General features: G+C 42.0%; 1 protein-coding gene across 2 annotated transcripts in view; it reads left to right on the top strand.

Moving 5' to 3' along the window:
* The first annotated feature begins 2143 nt into the window (after positions 1-2143).
* The window catches only part of LOC115207687 (NACHT, LRR and PYD domains-containing protein 12), a 33954-nt gene continuing 17208 nt past the window's right edge, over positions 2144-18889 (top strand). Inside the window, exons 1-4 of one of the 2 annotated variants that reach the window (XM_029775070.1) lie at positions 2144-2765; positions 17330-17508; positions 17618-17781; positions 17926-17967. In XM_029775070.1, the coding sequence (XP_029630930.1) occupies positions 17351-17508; positions 17618-17781; positions 17926-17967 (364 nt within the window). In that variant the 5' untranslated portion in view covers positions 2144-2765; positions 17330-17350. The remainder of the gene's footprint in view (positions 2766-17329; positions 17509-17617; positions 17782-17925; positions 17968-18889) is intronic. The other variant, XM_029775061.1, reaches the window with a different exon arrangement.

Genomic DNA, 18889 nt, shown 5'->3' with positions numbered 1-18889 from the left:
GAAGAAAAAAAAATGTATGAAATGAATTGAAATGTATGCATTCACTACCGTAAGTCGCTCTGGATAAGAGTGTCTCCTAAATGACTAAAATGTAAAATATAAATGTAGAATTGTAAACAAAAATAAGACATCAAAAGCAAAACCCCAAAACGTATAAGCAAATAATTTTAAAGCGAGAGCAAAACTATGACAAATGATTTTTTTAATATTTGAAAACGAATGCAAAAATCGTTTTTGGTTAAACTTTCCCAGCAACCAATCCTATTGAATACATTTTGCATACGCTCTTGCCTGCATGTACTACCTTTTGGTTACGCTACTCGCATATTTTCTTTCGATGACTGTTTCTTTGCTTAAACTGCCAGTCTTTTAGATTGTGAGTTTTGGCATTATTTTTCCATGAAGCGTTTAGAGGGAGGCGTAGACAATGAGTCTCCATTAGTCTGCTAGTTTTGGAGTGACAGTTCGTCTTAACCCAATCAATGATTTGATGTGTCACTGGCTCTGACCCTTCTAACAACTTAGGTAAACATGAATTACCTGTTGCACAACGTTCGGCGCAGGTGTTGGTAACAGGTTCGCCGTGTTCAGAATATAGGGGAAGATTTGGCGCGTAGTGGTGACGTCAGACCGTTTACTTAAGTAGGCCATAGGAAAAAAGCATGTTTTTTTGTTTCTTTTTTTTCTTAATAACAAATCAATACAGGAAGTACATGTGGGAACACAAGTATATATAAATAATATACAAAGGACAATTGGGCTAGGGGGTACAATATCACATTACACAAGGACCTTAAGGGACATACATACACTTATAATTCTAACAGCTTTTTTGTTAGTAGAGTATTTAATTGTCTTAAAATACAGTTCAATGTCTTTTTGTAAGGTAAGAAGATGTGGTGTTTTGTTTGTAAATGTACATTTGTGAATATGAAATTTGGCCAAAAGAATAATGAAATGAATTACATAAAATTGTTTCAGCTTATTTCTATCGTAGGTAAAGAATCCAAGTAATACATATCTCCACAATAGTGTAAAATCTTCATGAATGTGTTCATTTATAAATCTACTGATGTCTTGCCACAGGTTTCTTACATGAATACAATGCCAAAAAAGATGCAACACTGTTTCTGGGTGGTCATTACAAAAGGTACATTTTGAGTTGATGTTTTCCTTAAACTTCTTCATATAGTGGTTGGCAGGATAATATTTATGAATAATTTTAAAGGAAACTTCCTTCATTTTGTTAACAAGTAGGTATGTGTGTGGCAACATCCAAACTTTTTCCCAACAGATATTATCAATAAATCTGTTCCAATAAGGCATGACATAAGGTATATGTTCAACATCCTGCTGAAACAAGGTTCGTATCGCTCTGTTATTGAATGGACCAAAAGAGAAACAAATCTTTCCTACTGAAGAGTCAACAGGGTCAATGGAAGGTAGGCTGTGAGGGTCAGGTCTTGACACGTTCCTGAATAATAAAGCAACACCTGAGGGAATGGCATCTAAAACAATTGCAAAATCTTTAGGTGTTACAGGGACCTTGTAAAGTGATAAGAATTCCTTATAACTAAGTAAAAGACCCTCTGCATTTACCAGTTGGCTCACCAATAGGATATTTCAGAACCAATATTCTAAAAACAAATAAGTATTTTTATACAATATATCCCAATTATTCCATATAGAATATCTCTGTGGAGAAAAATTATGCTTATAAATTAAGGACCATGACAAGAAAACCTGCCGATGAAAAGCAGAAAGTTTCACTGGAACTTTGTCAATATTATAATTGCAAACCAACATGAAGTTAAGGCCACCAAAAGTAGAGAAGACATGATGAGGAATACAATTCCACATAGAAGTGGGTCTTCTTAGGAATTGTTTTATCCAATTGATCTTAAAAGCATGTCTATCATGTTCATTGATTGTGTTAAGACGAACTGTCACTCCAAAACAATCGGACCAATGGACTCATTGTCTACGCCTCTCTAAACTCCGCCCTTCACGGAAAAATAATGGCAAAACTCACAATTGAAAAGATAACTGTTTATTCGTTTTTCCTAGCCACCGTGCTTCTACACCTGCATTACTTGCTGTTTGGGGTTTTAGGCTGGGTTTCTGTACAGCACTTTGAGATATCAGCGGATGTAAGATAAATAAATTTGATTTGATTTTAGTATTTCACACTGAGAATTTATCCTGCCCAAAATATTTTTTTATTTTAGTGTGCGAGTGCGTGCTGTTGGAAAATGTGATAAAAATATAATTTGATTAGGAATTTGAAATGTTAATTAGATGTTGAGTTAGAGGAAATATGAATACTGCTAATGTAAGAGAGCTTTGGGGGAAAGAAGAGGAGAGTAGGTCTGTTGTTGCAACAGGTAATAACACTTAGTTAGGGGTATACTGAGAAAACGTATGTTGTACACTTAGAAAAACAGTGAATGTTGGAAGAGGATCAGTGTTTTCTACACAGAGAAATAGTATGTGCACACTTCAAAGACATCTAATAGAATATAAAGTGTACTAGCCAAACAATGGACCATCTGGAACTCTACTGTTGGGGACTTTTTGAGAACGGCGCTTATCTTTGTAGAGATTGTTTGCTGACAGTCCTACTGTGCCCTGAGTCTAAGATAACAACCTGCCAAGATAGTTCTCTTTCTCTTTCATTCTCGCGCTCTCTGTCTTTCTTTCTCTCACACAAACATACACACAATAACAAGACATTCACACCGCAGTAAATTTCTATTACCAGAAAGGTAAGGATCTTCTTTCAATAATTACAATATATTAGATTTGTTTTGGAGTAACTTTTGAAGTAAATCTTTGTTGAACCGAATATTTAGTTTCACCATAAAGAGGAATGGAAACACTAGGATTTATAACGCCAGCTAACTGTAAATCGCCATATTGGCATTGTTACGTCACCGGCAGGAGAGAAAATGTTGGAACTCCCAAAAATGGCTGAATTTACCAAGTAGCTCCGAGTCTGAGAATGAGTTTATTACAGAGAATGAAATAATGTTAGTTAGTTAGGGAGCCAATAAACCTACTGAAGCCGTTCATGTTTGAGCCGATCATTGCCCGAGATCAAAGTTTCTTTTTCGTAGCAGTAACAACACAGATATGCCGCCTGAAACACCTCAGCTAGAGGATCTGCGTAGCAAAACTAACAGGTGTGAGTGGGAATGCTGCCAGACAATTGCAGTGTTGCCAACTACCCAGTAAGGAAAGTAGCTATTGGCCGTCCCTAAAATTCACTAGAAGTCGCTAGATGACGTCATCGCCTAATTTGCATAATTGTGGGACAAAAAGTGAGTAAAAAACATGAATATGTTTAGAACTACAAATTAACTTTCTTCTGTCGATTCTTGTTTTTTTATGTCACAATTCCAACCCTCCTCCTTTTTCCGGGCTTGGGACCGGCAAAAGTGACCCAAAAGAGGTACTCTGGCGGAGTTAGTTCGTTTTTTATTTTGTTTTTTTTAGTTTAGTTTTCTTAATTTGGTTTGGTTTTTAACCTTATGGTCCACTTAGGAGCCTACAACAAGTCACAGTAAAACATTAACATTTTTAACCATAACATTAAAAAAAAAAAAAGGTATACAATAACAGGAATACATTAACAATCTAAATGGACCAAAAAGAGACAATAGAAAAACTGGCAATGGCAATGTGAGAAAATTATGGTAACTAGTCTGACACTAATTCAGGTTAATTGTATTTTTTTTATGTAAGCAAGGGCGGGATCAGCCAGCGGCGGCTTCCCGCATGCGCGATTCATTTGTAGTCTGGACGCGGAGGGGTGAACATCTCCTGCTCTGACTGCAGCGCGAGGACTGGGCCTGGGCCCAGTGGGGCCCACGGCAGCACCCGCTGCTCGTTGAGAAGAGTAAGAACGATACGTGCTTTCACGTCAGTCTCCAATAACACTAGAAAAAGTCGCTAGATCTGTCGCTAGTCGCTTTTTTGAAAATGTGTCGCTAGAGGGGTATGAATACTCACTAAATAGAGTGTTAGGGCTGCGTCAATTCAATCTGGTATCAGAACAGAATTTAACACTAGGCTACTGAATATATTTTCAGCTGTTTATTAATAGAATTAGTCAAGCAGAATAAATGGTAAATGCAATGTTTGTTTGAATGTTAAATGACGAGACAGAGGCATGGATGCGAGTAACCAGTCTTGTTCAGTATATTGCAATACCTCCAGGTATTTCAAGCACACCGGTAAAACACTGGAGTTGCAGTAATTAACACTTACCAACAGATGGCATCACTGTGCCATCTTACACCCATAACATCTTTCCTTTTATAAAATAGGACAGGAGCTGTCAATTCACTAACAAAACAAACCTAGTAATAATTTCCAACATGAACAGTTTAGTTTTTTTTTTTTTTTTTCAGGTTACAACTTAACACATTTTGATACTCTCTTCACTTTTATCTCTGTCTGTCAACAATCCCTAATGGGAAACCTACAGATTAAGTATTTTTGGTGGCTGGGACAGACGCCCACAGCGTGAAAAGACAGGGGGCTTGTCTGCGAGGACTGCGGGTTCCCGCACAGGCGTGTCACCTGACTGTCTAAGGGGAGTATTGGTGGGCGAGGGAGCGGCCGACCTGTGATCCCCTGGCTCTTCGCCCAGTGCCTCAGGCCCCATGTGACTTGCTGGGGTTCTGTCTTTTGTCATGCGACCCCTTTGACCATCAGGGTTCTGAGTAGGTGCTGGCTCAGCAATCCGAAGGTCAACCCTGTTACGACGGTACCGTGATCCATTCACCTCGACCAAGTAGGAGCGTGGTGCCACTTTCTGTACACAGGATCCGAGTCTCCAGAGGCCAGTCCGGTCCCCTGGTAGTGGCTTCATCCGCACCGTTTCACCCACCCTGAGCTCAGGTAAGTCTTTTGCTGATTTGTCATAGATGAACTTGGAGACCTGTCTTCTGTGACGAAGCTTCACCAGCACATCTGTCACCACACATGGCTCCAGGAGAGTGCTGGCTACTGGCAGAGCTGCTTTTAAGCGCCGTGCCATGAGGCGCTGGGCCGGGCTGCTATCCATGCCTTCTGTTGGGGTATTGCGCCACTGCAGGATTGCTTTCCAGGCATCTTTTCCCTCTCGCAGAGCTTTTTTGCAGAGGTTCTTTGCGATTTTGACTGCGGACTCTGCCTTCCCATTAGCTTTTGGGTGTCGTGGTGATGAAGTGACGTGCTCGAATTCCCAATCTGCAGCAAATTTTCGGAACTCAACTCCGGAGAATTGGCGTCCATTGTCTGAAATTACCCTATCTGGCTGGCCATAGCGGGCAAACTGAGCCTTGCAGCGTTTGATTGTTGTCTCTGCTGAGAGGTCGGGGAGGAGGTCAATCTCCCAGAAGTCTGAGTAATGATCGACTACCAGCAGAAAGTCTTTGCCACTGTGCTGGAAGAGATCTAGACTTACTATCTGCCAGGGGCGCATCGGTAGCTCGTGGGACATCATCGTCTCTCTCTGTTGCTCAGTGGCATATTCATTGCAGATTGTGCATTTACTGACATAGTCTTTGATTTCACTCTGCATTCCTGGCCAATACAGTGTGTCGCGTGCTTGTCTGTAACAGGCCTCACCTCCTATGTGACTTGAGTGCACGCGCGCCAACATCTCAGGGCGCAGAGACCGGGGAATAACGACTCTCTGACCCTTGAATATTACTCCGTTTTGAACACTGAGCTCCTCTTTGACTGGCCAATAATCTCTGACGGCTAAAGCAGTTTCTTCCTTGCAGTCGGGCCAGCCCATCAGAATCACAGACCTCAATGCCTGGAGTTGCTCGTCCCTGTCTGTGTGCTGTCTGATTTGTATAAGGCGCTGGTCCGTGACATTGAGGTAGTCAGCCTGGTTGATGTGTTCAACATCCACTTGCTCTGTTTGTAAGCTGCACACTGCGTGTCGTTCATGCATGGAGCGTGTGTGAGTGCCTGATGCAGTAGCCCTGCTGAGCGTGTCACTTACATACATCTCTGGCCCTGGCTTATACACCACCTTGAGGTTGTAGTTTTGTAGGGCCAGTAGCATGCTCTGCAGTCGTTTCGGGGCATTCAGGAGAGGCTTGCTGAATATAGCAATAAGGGGCTTGTGATCTGTCTCTGCGGTAATATTGTCGCGCCCGTACAGATAGTGGTGGAAGCGTTGGCATGCAAACACAATGCTGAGGCACTCCTTCTCTATCTGGGCATAGTTCTGCTCTGTTGGGGTGAGTGCCCTAGAGGCGAATGCCACAGGCTGGCCCTCCTGCATGAGGCAACAGCCAAGTCCATACTGGCTTGAGTCACTCTGAATCGTGACAGGTTTTGACACATCGTAGTATCGCAGTACAGGTGTCTGGGTGACCAGTTGTTTTATTTCCCTCACCGCTGCGTCATGTTTTGGGAGCCAATGCCAGATGGTGTCCTTGTCCATGAGCCTCCTTAGTGGCTCACACACTTCAGAGAGCCGCGGTAGGAACTTGGCCAGGTAGGTGACGAATCCGACGAAGCGCTGCACTGCCTTCACGTCAGATGGGTGGGGCATTTCCAAGACAGCCTTCACTTTTTCAGGATCCGCCTTCAATCCAGTGGAGGACAAGATGTGCCCATGAAAGCGGACCTCTGGCACTTTAAACTGAAGCTTTTTTATGCTTAGCCTTAGCTTGACCTGTCTGCATCTGACCATCAGGGCAAGCAGCTTGGCGTCATGGTCACATTCTGCCTCCTCATCACTGTCCCCACAGCCCACTACGAGGATGTCATCTGCTATGGGTTCCACGCCACTGAGTCCCATCAACAGCTCATGCTGTTTCCGCTGATACACCTCTGGAGCCACGGAGACACCAAACGGGAGCTTCAACCACCTCTTCCTGCCCCAGGGTGTCCAAAAGGTGGTCATGTAGCTGCTGGGCTCGTCGAGCTTGCACTGCAGGAAGGCATCTCTGGCGTCCACGAGCGTGAAGACTCTGGCTTTTGGGAGCTTGTAAAGAACATCCTCCAACGTGGGCATAATGTAATGTGAGCGTCTCAGAGCCCGGTTGAGGTGTTTAGGATCAATGCATATCCGTAGCTTGTCTGGTTTCTTGACGATGACCATATTACTTATCCAGTCTGTAGGCTCGGTGACGGATATGATGTGGCCATCTGCTTCGTATTTGTCAAGCTGAGCCTTTGTAGCTGCTTTCATGGCCACTGGTACATTGCGCGGTGCACACTGGACAGGCGGGATTGCTGCGTCCAACTCAAAGTGGACTTCGCCGGGAACTGACTCGACCGGTGCATTGAAGACATCATGGTACTTGCTCAGGAGTGTCTCCTTGCTCAGGGGCCCAGCCTGGACATTGTCTATAATGTTAAGATCAGCTGGGATGGTGAAGTTAATAAGTCCAAGGCGCTCGCATGTAGAACCTGACAGTAATGGCTGTTGACTAGCCTCAACTATTTCAAACTCAAGGGTGTGTTTCTGGCCACGTAAAACACACTCTGTCACAAACAGGCCTAAAGAGGTCATGAACTGTCCTGAATACAGTTTCAGCTTGGTGCTACTCTGTGTGAGTTTGTCTCTGGGCGCGAGCCTCCTTTTGTCTTTAAGGCTCATAACGTTACATGTGGCCCCTGAATCTAGCTGGCATTGCTGTGGTTTATTATTAAGTAGCAGAGTGACAAACCACTTTTGTCCTTTTGCCCTCAGTGCCCCTATGCACTCGCTAGCATATACATCCTCTGTGCTGTTGTTCCCTTCATCTGTGTTTGTTTCAATGGAGTGCACTTTACCCTCCTTTCTCTTGCTTTTCATGCAGACCCTTGCGAAGTGATTAGCTGTACCACAGGATTTGCATATTTTCCCATAGGCTGGGCAGTATTCTTTTCCTCGTCCATGAGAAATGCCACAATATCTGCACGTATTGGGGTTGTCTGCTGCAGAGTTGGCTGTAGTATTAGCATTAGCTGTGGCAAAGGGGAATTTCCTTACTGGCTGCCTGAATGTAGCATTGACATTGTCCATATGTTGTCTTTCTAGTTCCATGGACCTTATCCGTATATCAGTAAGCTCTGCTGCACGGCATGTCTCCACCGCCAAGACCAGCGTCAGATCGCGTTCTCTCAGCAAACGTCTGCGGGTGCCCTCATCAGTTATGCCAAGCACTAGCTTATCTCTGATCAGTTCATCTCTTAAAGCACCATAGTCACATGTAGCTGCCTTTTCCCCTAGCCTAGTGACAAAGCTGTCAATGGACTCCCCGTCCTCCTGTTTGCAACAACCGAAAACATAACGCTCGTAGATAACGTTCTTTGCTGGCTTGAAGTAATGTTCAAGAGCATCAAGAATAGCTGTAGCGTTACCTTGCTGAGCTGCTGCTAGGTTCAGGTTGTGTTTGTATACGTGTCGGCATTCTGTTCCCATTATAGTCCTCAAAGTGGCAGCCACTACCTCATCGTCCTTTTCCTGAAGTCCCGTTGCTAGTGCATAGTCCTCCCATTCACCTCTAAACGTATCCCAGTTTGTGCTTCAGTCTCCGCTAAGCTTCATAACGGCGGGAGGGGGAATGTTCGCTGCCATGTCTAATCGGTGCTAACAACACTGAAGCTAACTAGCAAACTCACTCTAGCTAAGGACAATTCCGGCGTCAGGCGAAGTTTTACTCAAATAAGCATTTTTCAGGGGGTAAACCAGAACAGGTGGCTCTAATTTGCGGAAAGCATGGTTAGTTATCCGACTCTGACACCATGTTTGAATGTTAAATGACGAGACAGAGGCATGGATGCGAGTAACCAGTCTTGTTCAGTATATTGCAATACCTCCGGGTATTTCAAGCACACCGGTAAAACACTGGAGTTGCAGTAATTAACACTTACCAACAGATGGCATCACTGTGCCATCTTACACCCATAACAATGTTCGTATATACGGGTTCACTGTAACACCTCGCAGGGCAAACAGAGAACTGAGTGACACATCCTTTGCTTTTCATTAAATACTCTGACAGAGATAGTTCCCGCTCACTGCTGGCCTGTCAGAGGGAGGATGAGCGTGGTTTAAACTTACTCATCCTATCGTTGGCGTGCAGGTTGGTCCCAGCCTCTAGACGCTTCTTTGTTGCCAAGCATAGTTGTCTTCTAGCTTATCTTCATGTGTGTACCCGAGAGTCAGACACCCAAGGACAGTGCCTGTTTTTATGCTACAGTTAGGACAGTTTCTGCTTCCATTCTACCAGCCCCTCCCGTACACCTGTCCTTGAGCGGCCCCACAACCAGGCATTGTGTGTGTGTGTCAAGAGTCTACTCAGCCTACACTCCTACTAGCCAGCAACCCTCCAGTTAGTCATGTCTATTATATGTTGCTCAATCTATGTTAATACAATATAAACCTCTTAGTGCATTACAGTCCGTTCATACTTAGGCCTACATCTACTGTAAATGGTAATGCATCACATCTAATAAGTGAAATAAAACCCAACAATCCCCCTTTTCACACCCAAAGGGTGTGAACACTCCACAATAAGATATTTCAGAGAAATGTAGGATTCCCCCAGGGTGTCACTCACTAAAATACAATACAAACAAAAATAATCATACTTTTATTATTAGGCAATAAGAATAATAAAAAACCTTCAGTCCTTCCAGCTACACCTAACTTTTACTAGGTTGACTACCAGCCACCCAGGAACTTCAAACCTTCACATAAGGAAAGACAAATAGTACACAGGATAAATTCAGAACATTATTATTCAAAAAACATATAAAAAGAAGACCTTCTTGCGGCAGGGGCTACACCTAACATGTATGGGACAGACTCTTTGTCCCAGAACTTAAAACCTTCACATCCACCCGATTGGCTAAATATTTCACATACATTATAACACATCTATTTTTATTGGATTCAGAAATTTCACACAAAATCAAACTAATTCAGGAAACTCTAAAGATGGTCTCATCTAATCATGGGCTCCTCATAATTGAATGAATCCTCCACCAGGCTCGGCGGTAGGTATTTCTCGTCCCACTGATCTGAACTTGGACTCGGTCCGTATCTCACCATCTGCACCATTATCGATCTCTCCAGAACCCTGGAAATGAGACCTCTCGCACAAGGGACCAAACAACAACCACACAACCCAAACACACTCATACAGGTGAAAGCAGCCCACACCACAATGATTACAACACTTTTCCATTTTCCAAAGGTACTATCGAACCACCCCGTGAGTGCAGTGTCCACACCGGAGTTTTCTGCTAACTCTTGAGCTAAATTATTTAGACCGGCCAGGGCCTTGGTCACTGATCCATCTGGAGCTGTGTTATCAGGAATGTACGTACAGCAATGAACCTAATCATTCTACCTACACCGCCCTCTTCTGCCAATAACATATCGAGAGTCAATCTATTTTACCAGGTCATGAGGGAGGTGGCGGATAATTGGTCAGAGAACCTCTTTACTGCATCCCCGGTTTCATTCATGAATCTCTGTTGATTATAAAATATGTCATTAATCCAATCCACATTTTTATTTATTGTCAACCACCAAAATAATGTAGTGGTAAAGCCTTCACATATTTGATTCATAGCTTTGTATTCATCTGGAACTTCCCTGAGGATGCCAATAGCATCCATCTAGACAAAGCTACTCCCATCCTGGTCAAAACTCCTCCTGTGCCTACTTTGGCCTCCTATAACTGGCCTCTGATGACTAACTTGAACTGGTTGGACCTATAACCCCAGGCCGCAAGTTCCTAACCACCCTTTGTGGTAATTTCTGTCTTATGCGTCCTTTACTGGTACTAGCCCACCCTTCATCAGTTTTAGGTGCTGTGAGGTTAAACATTTTCTATTCATCTTTCAAACCAAAGTCAGTCACATTAACGATTACTTTCAGCCATTAAAATCATCTAAGTTCTCGGTGCCATTCTTGTATCTATAACACTGGTACTCATCAGGAGTTAAGGTGAACCGAGGTGGGTTGGCTGAATACTGGCCAACCCCAATTCCTGTACAGTTCTCTGCTTCCCCAGGAAATTGTTTAATGTTAACCTTAAACCTACATCCTGATCTTTTTTGATTCCTCATTCTGTACGTCACTCATCAGTGTATTATATAGTTTATCTTTTACTTCTTCTCAATGACAACGGTATCGTATGATTAGTACCAGAAGGTGGTGGATCTGAATGTATCAAAAAGATTAGACTATGATGCAGCTCAGAGTCTCTACTCTTCCCAAAAACCGCCAACCCTCTCCTGCCCTTAGTCGATCTGCTAGGTACCACCCCATACTCACACCTCTAGGAGCACACACAGTGATGAACGGTCGGGATAGGGAATCTTCGTTAAGGAGGTAGCCCCCGGACCCTGTTGGTACTCGGTTCTTCTCCTAACTCTGTGTGTGATCAGCAGTGGATATGTGTACATACCTTCTTGCAGTGGATAACGTGGACCCAAGTGACTCTCTCAGCTTCTCTAATGGCAAAGGCAGTGGTTTAACAGAACCTGGTATGGGCCTTCCCAACGGGGCTGCTTCCCGTCTTTTCGCCTCAGGGACTGGATCCACACCCAGTCTCCTGGTTGGATTGAGTGAATCACCTTCTCCTGTAATTCACCTGTTGGACACAAATTCTTGGACATACGGGTTTGGTTAACAAACAGTCTTCTCATGTGTTCTGCTAGTATTTCTTCAACTTCTATGTCTACCTGTTCTGGTATCTCTATTCTCCCTAACTCTGGCATTCTATAGGCTTTACCTGATTAGCTAAACTGTCATCCATCATTTAAAGAGAGAGATCCCAGAAAACCAACTCTAGGGATAATATCTTGACCTCATATTTTAGCTACCATAATCATGTCCACCAAGTAAGTTGGGAACGCTTCTACCCATTTGCTATACTTATCTGTTATTTTTAAACACCTCTTCTTCCCCTTAATTCGGAATAGTTCAATAAGTCCATTTCCAAATGTTGGAATTGAAATTCTACAAAAAATGTTTTTGTTTAAGTAATATCCAAACCTGTTCTATCGTCTGCTCTACCATACTCCCCCTAATTATACATGGCTCAAGCCATGTATCAATTTTGCTGCATATCTAAACAATGTATTTTATAAGATCAGTAAATTATCCTTACGTCAGCCCTTCTCTTGTAGGATTGCCCCCTTTCATTTTCCACATGTCCAACTCTCCCTGGGGCATTCATCCTTAGTTACCCTGTAACAATTCTCTGTCAAGTGTCTTATTTAAGATTTATCTGTGCTGCTTTGTGTGGTTTTAAATGTCTATGTGCTTGTCTGTGTAAATAGTCCTTTCCGACAGAACAATACTCTATGGTACCAAGGTAATAACAACACATTCACCACGGGTTTGCATGTCACAATAATATTCCTTATCTACTCATAACAATTCATAATTTAGTTAACTTACATCGAACAGGTGCTTCACAAAATTAATTTGGATATAGCCAATATGCAGATCTTTAGTTATTATAACAATAGGTGTCTGCTTACCTGTTTTTAGTTGTCCGGACTCTTTGTGAAACACACCGTCCCACGACAGCGATGTCCAATCAGCTGATCAATACTCAGCGAAGTTCCAGTACCAGAATCACGTCGGGGTCACCAATTGTTGGGTCGCGTCAATTCAATCTGGTATTGGAATAAAACAGTTAACACAGAGTAACTTCTGATTTCTTTGTACTTTAATTAATGCAAACACTTGAATGGTAAATATGTTGTTCGTATATACGGGCTCACTGTAACACCACGCAGGGCAGACAGAGAACTGAAATGACATCATAAGTTCTTCCTTAACTTCTCTAGGGCCAGTGGGACGAAATCGTCCCACCTACTCAACAGCCAGTGGAATCCCGTGGCACGTTATTCAAATACCTTAGAAATGCTATTACTTCAATTTCTCAAACATATGACTATTTTACACCATTTTAAAGACAAGACTCTCGTTAATCTAACCACACTGTCCGATTTCAAAAATGCTTTACAACGAAAGCAAAACATTAGATTATGTCAGCAGAGTACCCAGCCAGAAATAATCAGACACCCATTTTTCAAGCTAGCATATAATGTCACATAAACCCAAACCACAGCTAAATGCAGCACTAACCTTTGATGATCTTCATCAGATGACAACCCTAGGACATTATGTTATACAATACATGCATGTTTTGTTCAATCAAGTTCATATTTATATCAAAAAACAGCTTTTTACATTAGCATGTGACGTTCAGAACTAGCATACCCCCCGCAAACTTCCGGTGAATTTACTAAATTACTCACGATAAACGTTCACAAAAAACATAACAATTATTTTAAGAATTATAGATACAGAACTCCTCTATGCACTCGCTATGTCCGATTTTAAAATAGCTTTTCGGTGAAAGCACATTTTGCAGTATTCTGAGTAGATAGCCCGGTATCACAGGGCTAGCTATTTAGACACCCACCAAGTTTAGCACTCACCAAAATCTGATTTACTATAAGAAAAATGTTATTACCTTTGCTGTCTTCGTCAGAATGCACTCCCAGGACTTCTACTTCAACAACAAATGTTGGTTTGGTTCAAAATAATCCATAGTTATGTTCAAATATCCTCTGTTTAGTTCGTGCGTTCAAGACACTATCCGAATGGTAAAGAAGGGTGACGCGCACGACGCATTTCGTGACAAAAAAATTCTAAATATTCCATTACCGTACTTCGAAGCATGTCAACCGCTGTTTAAAATCAATTTTTATGACATTTTTCTCGTAAAAAAGCGATAATATTCCGACCAGGAAACTGTGTTTAGGTTCAAAGACAAATTAAAATAAAAACATGGGGTCGACTCGTGCACGCGCCTCAGCCCATTGTCCTCTGATAGAGCACTTGCCAAAAGCGCTAATGTGTTTCAGCCAGTGGCTGGAATTACATCATTCAGCTTTTTCCCGCCTTCTGAGAGCCTATGGGAGCCGTAGGAAGTGTCACGTTCCAGCAAAGATCCTCAGTCATCAATAAACAGAGTCAAGAAGCTCAAGGAATGGTCAGAGAGGGCACTTCCTATACAGAATCTTCTCAGGTTTTTGCCTGCCATATGAGTTCTGTTATACTCACAGACACCATTCAAACAGTTTTAGAAACTTTAGCGTGTTTTCTATCCAAAGCCAATAATTATATGCATATTCTAGTTTCTGGGCAGTAGTAATAACCAGATTAAATCGGGTACGTTTTTTATCCGGCCGTGTAAATACTGCCCCCTACCCCCAACAGGTTAAATACTTCTTGACAGACGTAGTTCCCTCTCCCTGAGGGCCTGTCATAGTAGAGGCTTGGGTGTGGTTTAGACTTACTCCAGCCTATCGTTGGCGTGCAGGCTGGTCCCAGCCTCTAGACGCATCTTTGTTGCCAAGCATAGTTATTATCTTTGGCAGTCGATTTATCTTGTGACTGCACAATGCACAGTTCTCTAAAACCCCGACACCCCTCCGCATATACATTTCACCCATATCCTGCCCTTATCTTTTAACAAGCTCTTCCACATCCCTGATTTACAGCATCTGCATTCTTTCCATATGACTCACCATCCCATGAGCCCCTTCCTCTCACACAGCAGTATGCTCTCATCATATAGAGTATAAACTTAATATTGTAGCATAGCTTCTTTGTTATATTATATAGGTTATGCAAACAAATACTTGGTCAAACCCTAACAGTATATACAGCGGTTTGGGCTGCCTGGCTTATTGCAAACTGTGTGAAGTCCATTTATTCCTAACAAAAGCCGTAATTAATTTGCAAGAATTGTACATAATTATGACATAACATTGAAGGTTGTGCAATGTAACAGGAATATTTAGACTTAAGGATGCCACCCGTTAGATAAAATACAGAACGGTTTCGAAATGATAGTTTCCGGATTCGACCATATTAATGACCAAAGGCTCGTATTTCTGTGTGTTATTATGTTATAATTAAGTCTATGATTTGATATTTGATAGAGCAGTCTGACTGAGCGATGGTAGGCAGCAGCAGGCTTGTAAGCATTCATTCAAACAGCACCTTCGTGCGTTTTGCCAGCAGCTCTTCGCAATTCTTCAAGCATTGCGCTGTTTATGACTTTAAGCCTATCAACCCCCGAGATTAGGCTGGTGTAACCGATGTGAAATGGCTAGCCAGTTAGCTAGTTAGTGTTTCAAACGTCACTCGCTCTGAGACTTGGAGTGGTTGTTCCCCTTGCTCTACATGGGTAACGCTGCTTTGAGGGTGGCTGTTGTCGATGTGTTCCTGGTTTGAGCCCAGGTAGGAGCGAGGAGAGGGACGGAAGCTATACTGTTACACTGGCAATACTAAAGTGCCTATAAGAACATCCAATAGTCAAAGGTATATGAAATACAAATCGTATAGAGAAAAATAGTCCTAAATTCCTATAATAACTACAACCTAAAACTTCTTACCTGGGAATATTGAAGACTCAGGAACCGCCAGCTTTCATATGTTCTCATGTTCTGAGCAAGGAACTTAAACGTTAGCTTTTTTACATGGCACATATTGCACTTTTACTTTCTTCTCCAACACATTGTTTTTGCATTATTTAAACCAAATTGAACATGTTTCATTATTTATTTGAGGCTAAATTGATAGTATTTATGTATTATATTAAGTTAAAATAAGTGTTCATTCAGTATTGTTGTAATTGTCATTATTACAAATAAATAAATAAAATCGGCTGATTAATCGGTATCAGCTTTTTTGGTCCTCCAATAATCGGCATCGGCGTTGAAAAATCATAATCGGTCGACCTCTAGTCCCAGTGGACCTCTTCTCCACTGCAGCACAGGAACACTCTGGCACCCAGGGGTCAGTTTGGCATGCTGTACTAACCAGTCTTTCCTGTTGGTAGAAAACAATTAAGGCATCTATTAGGTTATAGTTATATTCAAGAATCACTGCATATACTTGAAATAAACAATAGCCTTAGAAATATGGCTCCTGCACAGTCTCCTCCAGGATGAAAACATTTTCAGGTATGAAGATGTCATCCTGTAAACAAACAAATGTTTTGTTAAGACAACTGAACCCTAATATCAGTTGGTATCAACAAGCTACCTGTCTTGTATGCTTTGTCAACCCACACACACACACAGCAAATACAGGGACATTTTTTTTCAGCAACATTAGCAATGTCAACTTCAGTCTAGCTAAATGAGGTGGAGCTAACAAAACATTACAAAAACAAATCTGTCAACAAAAATGTATTATAGTAACGTTACTTAACTGAGGTGGAAGCTAGCTAACTAACGTTACCTAATAACACGGGTACACAGAAACTGTTGCAACTTTAGTTGCAGTTGAGTTGCTTGCTAACGTTATTTGCAGTGGGGTTTTACACAAAACACTTCAGACGCAATTATCGACTTACATTCAACTAGAGTTGCAACAAAATTGTCCGGTGTCTAACGTCAGCATAGTCAACAACATTCATGACCGGTTAACGTTACCTCAGGCTCCTGGCATTGCATTGACTCGTGTCGCCGCCTCTGTTCAGTTGCTTTTGCTTGACTCTCCAAAGTCAGCGATGTTGAAGATGGTTGGTCGGTAACCCCTACACCATAACCCTCTTAATGTCAAATGGAGGCGCAAGCAGAGGGCTTCAACATAGGCCTATGACTCCTTTCCATTCGGAAACTCCCGGTTGCCGCATCAAAAGTGCCCTTCATCGCGAAGTCTGCCTCCGCGAAGTGCTGTCTGCACATCCTACTGGCTCGAGCGTCCTTCCTCTTCGGGACATGGAGCCACTTCTTCAAAAGTTGTGGTTCCTTGGACAGCCGATGGTAGTTTACCAATGGTAGTTTACAGTCTGGCGCTATGAAGTTAATGTTTAAATTACTACCTGTTGTTGCCATCTTCGTTGTCCGCACCTAATCTCACTCTCTTCGATACACTCTGCGCGAAAGCTCAATACCACAGACAATTTGCTATGGCAATTTAAAATGGCGCTGACCATAGCTGAAATAAACCTTGTCGGCGATCAAAATACAAAAAAATAGAGATCTTTTTAAGTTAAATGAACATGTTTAGTGCTTAGATTTACTTCCTAAACTGTTTCCATTCCCCTTTAAATCAGATGCTACTGATATGGTGGAACTGAAGGTTAAGTGTTCTCCACAATTTATCAAACTCGAATGGATTTGAAATGCATAAGAGTAAAATATATTTGTAACTGTTTTCTAGATAACAGCTATTGTCTTTAATTTGGTATGGTTTAGTACACATTTGCCGTTTTAGATATTAGGAGTTCTGAAGAATACAACAATAGATTTTCATGAGTTCACTCATGTTCCGTAGATTGAGACTTGAGAGAAAGAGATGGGGAGCAATTGCTCCAAAGGGAGGAGAGAAGATGGGGACACAACCGCTTTCTCCAAAAATAAAAGTTTGTCTTGGAGAAGAAAAAAGGGGTACACTGAAGGGAGGATAGCAGAGGGCAACAGTCTCATTGGTGGAGAAACGCCCTGTCGACAAAGGTGAGACCAATTTCCCTGAAATGGTTTGTCGGTTTTGCCTTGTGTTGTAGTACAAGGGTGAGGACACAGGGGCCAGTGTTACCTCTATTTCTCTCTTTGTCTCTCCTAGTTTTCCTAGCCTACAATCCCCATTCTCCCCAGCATACAATCCCCAGTTTTCCCTCACAGCTGAGGGTGGAAGCAATCTATGTGCCCCAGTGATCAGCAATAATGAAGTAGGAGGTAGCATCAATATCACTCAGAACATCACTCAGAACGTCATTCAGAACAACGGTAAAAACATAACTCTTCCACTTTCTTTACATAGCTGTGAGGAAAAAGTATCCACCGGCACATTAAATTCATACTGTATTCAATCAAGTCACCTTCAGAACTGTAGGAGAATATCATATATTTTACATTTTTTTCAAATTCTAGATGACCCCTCCCAGGTTGCACAATGCAGTGACACACAAAAAAGGTAAGGTGTCAAACGTTTTACTTTAGAGTGTGTGTGTGTGTGTGTTTAAAATAAAAGTTTTGTGGTTAATCCCTCTCTCTCTTTCCGCAGTGAGTTGCATGGTGATCTATTCTACCTGTCCCCAGTGTGCAGAGAGACCCAGAGCGTGTCGAGGAACACACACTGCCATCCACTACCACCACAATATGAAGATAAAGACAAAGAAGACAAAATACATCATTAATTATAAGCACATATGCATTATTATGATGCATGACATAGGAGCTAATAGGTTATATTGCGTATTATGCATATGCATGCACATATAATGCATTATGAAGAGAGTATTCATCGGAGATGTTACCATAGATACAGTATAAGTAAGTGTGGACTCAAAATGAGTAGGATGAGGAATGGAATGAGTTGAAGATGACTACTGATAAAGGAGTAGGAGGAGGAATGAAATGAGTTGAAGATGACTACTGATAAAGGAGTAGGATGAGAAATGGAATGAGTTGAAGATGACTACTGATAAAGGAGTAGGAGGAGGAATGAAATGAGTTGAAGATGACTACTGATAAAGGAGTAGGATGAGAAATGGAATGAGTTGAAGATGACTACTGATAAAGGAGTAGGAGGAGGAATGGAATGAGTTGAAGATGACTACTGATAAAGGAGTAGGAGGAGGAATGGAATGAGTTGAAGATGACTACTGATAAAGGAGTAGGAGGAGGAATGAAATGAGTTGAAGATGACTACTGATAAAGGAGTAGGATGAGAAATGGAATGAGTTGAAGATGACTACTGATAAAGGAGTAGGAGGAGGAATGGAATGAGTTGAAGATGACTACTGATAAAGGAGTAGGATGAGAAATGGAATGAGTTGAAGATGACTACTGATAAAGGAGTAGGAGGAGGAATGAAATGAGTTGAAGATGACTA

The sequence above is a fragment of the Salmo trutta genome, chromosome 1 (assembly GCF_901001165.1).
Source record: "Salmo trutta chromosome 1, fSalTru1.1, whole genome shotgun sequence".
In the NCBI taxonomy this organism is placed as follows: Eukaryota; Metazoa; Chordata; class Actinopteri; order Salmoniformes; family Salmonidae; genus Salmo; species Salmo trutta.
This window is presented reverse-complemented; position numbering and strand designations above follow the sequence as displayed.